We start from the raw sequence: 4,964 nt of genomic DNA, 5'->3' as shown, positions 1-4,964 counted from the left end.
TAAGTCATTTTTACAGCTTCTTCTGATTCTAAACAATATTTGTGGTTGGCACTCCGTCGCTTACGACGTCGAGGGTTCCAGTTGATCCGATTAACGGAACAGCCTGCTCGTGAAATTAACGTGCAAGTGGCTGAGCACTCCACAGACACGTGTACCCTTAACGTAGTTCTCGGGGGATATTCAGCGTGACACACAGTGTGACAAAGCTGGCCCCTTTGAATTACAGGCACAACAAGAAACAGGAAGAAAGAGTGAGAGAAAGTTGTGGTGAAAGAGTACAGCAGGGTTTGCCACCATCCCTTGCCAGAGCCTCGTGGAGCTTTTAGGTGTTTTCGCTCAATAAACACTCACAACGCCCGATCTGGGAATCGAAACCGCGATCCTATGACTGCGAGTCCACTGCCCTAACCACTGGGCCATTGCGCCTCCACGCTAAAGATTATACTTTGAAAGAAAAACACAAAGCTTCATCATTTTTATCATCATTGCTGTCACCACCATTATTGCCACTACCACCGTCATCGTCATCACCACAGCCATCAGCACCATCATTGTCATCAGCACTGTCATCGCCATCAGTACTGTCTTTGCCATCAACACCATCATCAGCATCGCCATTACCACCAGCACTGTCATCACCACCACTGCCATCATCGCCATCAGTTTTACATCCACTTTTTCCATGTTGGCAGGGGTTGGATGAGATTTATTGAGACAGTATTCTAAGGCCAGATGCCCTTGCTGTGGCCGACTCTAATTGTTTCTCCAAACAAAGTAGTTTTTCACTGCACTGGTCTTCATGCGATGAAACCACTGAGTTAGGTGGGAGGTAAACAGTGCCAATGTTAAATGTTGTTACTGTGACAACATGGGAAGAAAGAGTACCTTGCTTAAAAAAAAGAGTAACAACTAAGGTTGGTGTTAGAGAGAGTGGTGTCTTAGCCATAGGATGTTTCCTCTACAAGTCTCATCCAACTCATGTCAGCATGGATAAAACAGACATAAAAAGGAAAAAAAAAAATGAATATTATTGTTTTTTGTTCTGTAGTCATCATTATCATCATCAACTTCTTCATCATGACATCATCATCATCATTGTCATCGTCGTCATCATTTTCATCATCACCACCATCTTCTTCTTCTTCACCTTTTTCTTTTTCTTCTTCTCCTTCTCCTTCTTCTTCTCCTTCTCCTTCTTCTTCTTCTTCTTCTTCTTCTTCTTCATCGTCATCATCATCAACGTCCACCTTCTCATGCTTGCTTGGGTCATTGGGAAACAAGCTTCTTAACAAACACAATCACACCTTCCTGTGTGCATTTGTCTGTTCTTCTCCTGTTACGCCCTCCCCTCCCGTTAGGGATTATTAAGTATGGATATTAGATTATTTGTTCTTTATGCAAATGTAAATTATTGCCATCTGTCATTGTATCATTAAAAACTAACATATTTCCTGATAGGTTTAGACATGTTGGCTGGTGATACTTATAATGTTTACTGAGAGATATAAATTACTTTTACTGTCTCGAGGTTTTCAATCAATTATTTTGTTCTACAAGGTGGTATCAAAAGGCTCCCGGACTAGTTATGTTTGATAAAAAATAACTTATTCACCTATGTTTTAACATCATCTCCTTCGAAATAGTCACTTTGCACAGCAATACACTGGTCCCAGCATTTCTGCCACTTTTGGTATCCGGCCTGGAAGTTATTTTCTGTAAGCAAGTGAAGGGCCTTCTGTGATCCATTCTGGATCACAACAATGGTGATAAATCGGTGGCCTTTGAGCTGCATTTTCATCTTGGGGAAGAGATGGGAGTCCGCAGGTGCTAAATCTGGTGAATAGGGCAGGTGCAGAAGTGATACTATGTTGTTTTCGGTGAGAAGCTTACAAAGGAGGAGAGCTTGGTGACAGGGTGCATTGTCATCATGAAGAATCCTATTCTTTGCACCCCACAGATCTGGTCCCTTTCACTGAATGTCCTCCCTCAGACACTTAAAAACATTGCACTAGAACTCTTGATAGATGGGCTGGCTCTGGGGGACAAATTCTCAATTTCCAGGGATGACACTTGTAGTAAATCTTTCAGATCACTCATCATCTTCCAGAGACATTTTTCTGCTTTTGAAGTGCCCATGCCGCTCAAAACATTGTGTACGACCCATTGCCTTGTCACCGTAAGCTTACTGAAGCATGCTCAATGTTTCTGTAGCAGACTTCCCAAGCTTAAAGCAAAATTTCATGTTGGCTCTTTGTTCCTGTCCATGACAAAATCACAGGCTACAGCACATATGTGATCACAAAAACACAAATTTCACAACTTGCAAAAGTAAACACAGTGATGTCACTCAACACACTGCCTCATGAAGGTCACTGCTAGCTCTTACTGCGCATGCAACTGTGTGCTGCCATCTGTTGGCATGCTACAAAACCAGTCTGGGAACTTTTCGATACCATCCTGTATTTTGTGGTGGATTTGTAGTCTCAGTAGACTATTGGTCAAACTGTCTTGTGCTATTTAGTTTTAATCCTTTAAAGATTAAGATGACTTTGTTGTTCATCCTTTCAAAGCTGGTAAATAAGTATTGGCCTGTGTAGTGTGGTTGATATATTTGACTGGACTGTATTCTTGAAGGCAGTGTCACAGCATGACCACAGCACAATGGCAGAAACAAGCCAATATGGGAGTCTCTGTGTGGTTGTTCACTATGAGAGAAATAGTAATCAAATGTCTCTTAAGCCTCTATATGACCATCTTGAAAAAGAGAGCTACACATTGGATAATGGTTGTCTAAACTGGCACTCTGTCAGGACAGAAAAAGTTCCAGTTGATCCAAGCAATAGAACAGCCTGCTCATGAAATTAACATGCAAGTGGCTGAGCACTCCACAGATACGTATACCCTTAATGTAGTTCTCAGGGAGATTCAGCATGACACGGAGCGTGACAAGGCTGACCCTTTGAAATACAAGTACACCTCATTTTTGCCAGCTGAATGGACTAGAGCAATGTGAAATAAAATGTCTTGCTCAAGGACACAATGCACCACTGGGAATCGAAATCATGATCTTATGACCATGAGCCAAATACCCTAACCACTAAGCCATGCACCTTCATTAATATAGTCTAAGATGCACTATGTCTAAGCAAAAGGTAGGAGGTTACAGTTGGAACACATTTCATGATATTGGTCTGCTCAGTTGTGACCAACCTGAGGTTAAACAATGAGAACCACCTCTTGTTTAGTTAATAGATTTCTACCTCTAATTGCTGTGGAGGCACAATGGCCCAGTGGTTAGAGCAGTGGACTCACGGTCATAGGATCGCGGTTTCAATTCCCAGACTGGGCGTTGTGAGTGTTTATTGAGCGAAAACACCTAAAGCTCCACGAGGCTCTGGCAGGGGATGGTGGCGGACCCTGCTGTACTCTTTCACCACAACTTTCTCTCACTCTTACTTCCTGTTTCTGTTGTACCTGTATTTTTCAAAGGGCCAGCCTTGTCACACTGTGTCACACTGAATATCACCGAGAACTACGTTAAGGGTACACGTGTCTGTGGAGTGCTCAGCCACTTGCACATTAATTTCACGAGCAGGCTGTTCCGTTGATCGGATCAACTGGAACCCTCGACGTCATAAGCGACAGAGTGCCAACAACCTCTAATTGCTACAGTTAGTTTCTTATTATCTTTGTATGGAAATGTCTAAGTGGAAAGATATGAAATTACTGTCTCTTAGCTACAAGTTCATATCTGTGCAAAGGATCATAGCATATGTTTTATATGTCCCAGTTTCTCCCCGGGGGAAAAGTTACTTGTCCAGGAGGAGATTTGTTTCTCATCTGCTTGAAGCTTCATAGACAGGAATTAATCACTAAGTATATGAATTAATGAAAGTATTCCCTGTTGAAATTAGTTTTAATCTGAACTGTCTTACAATGTTCTTTCAAATTATTTCTTAATCGTTTATTACTGTTTGTCATCAAATATTTTCATTCATGTATCAGAGTTGGATATCTACCATGTTTTGTGATGTATCACTATTTGTCATCAATTAATATTAGTCATCCATCTATCACAGTCGTCTACCATTGTTATCATCTATTGCAGTTATGTCTCTGTTAGTTATTCATCACTGTTTGTTACCCACCACTGTTAGTCATCTATCAATATTAGTCATTCATCTATCACTGTTAGTCATTATAACTATTTATTAATCTATCACTGTTACTCACCCATCACTGTCAATCATCTATCACTGTCAGTCATCTATCACTGTCAGTCGTCTGTCACTTGTAGTCATGTGATCTTTTGTTTTCAGCCAGTCAGTGTGGTGTTCTGTCTAAAAACTTGATGGCAAAAATGAAAGGACAAAAAGACCTTCAGTCTAAGGTAAGGAATCAAATTAATTTTCTGTTACTTTCTTGTTATATCTTCTCTGTTTTGCTGGAATTTCTTTCATCGCTGAATGTTATCATCAATCTACATTTAATTACATCTACATTTAATTACATATGGCCTCCTGGAGTAATAGAGAGGAAAGATGAGGAGCTATGTTTAGACTGGAGTTTAGGTCAGAATGCTTACAACTAAATGTTCTCCACCAAAGGCAATCATTTTCAGTCATTGGATCAGGGTCATGCTGAGGCACCAGCTTTAAAGGTTTTTTGTCAAATGAATTAACCTTCGTACTTATTCTCTCAGTTTCTTATGCTAAGCCACTAAGTTATGGGGGACAGAAACAAACTATGGGTGCCTTTATGTTGCACTAGGACTCACAAGCCTGAAAAATTAGGAATGCTCAGCTGGAGAGGGATGAAGGGGACATGCCTGTATGCAAGGATGACCATGGTTTTACTTAATTTGACATGTGTTCTCAAGCACGGCAAACTGTCAGATATATATATATATGCATGAATATATATATATATATATATATATATATATATATATATATATATATATA

General features: G+C 40.4%; 1 protein-coding gene across 1 annotated transcript in view; it reads left to right on the top strand.

The window, feature by feature from the left end:
- Window positions 1-4,964, top strand: part of LOC106871235 (sulfide:quinone oxidoreductase, mitochondrial) — a 64,573-nt gene that overhangs the window by 49,603 nt on the left and 10,006 nt on the right. The window contains exon 7 of the mRNA XM_052974541.1: window positions 4,298-4,390. Within this exon, the coding sequence (XP_052830501.1) occupies window positions 4,298-4,390 (93 nt within the window). The remainder of the gene's footprint in view (window positions 1-4,297; window positions 4,391-4,964) is intronic.

Source organism: Octopus bimaculoides, chromosome 18, assembly GCF_001194135.2.
Source record: "Octopus bimaculoides isolate UCB-OBI-ISO-001 chromosome 18, ASM119413v2, whole genome shotgun sequence".
NCBI lineage: Eukaryota > Metazoa > Mollusca > Cephalopoda > Octopoda > Octopodidae > Octopus > Octopus bimaculoides.
Note: the sequence above shows the minus strand (reverse complement) of the source record. Positions and strands in the feature narration are given on the sequence as shown.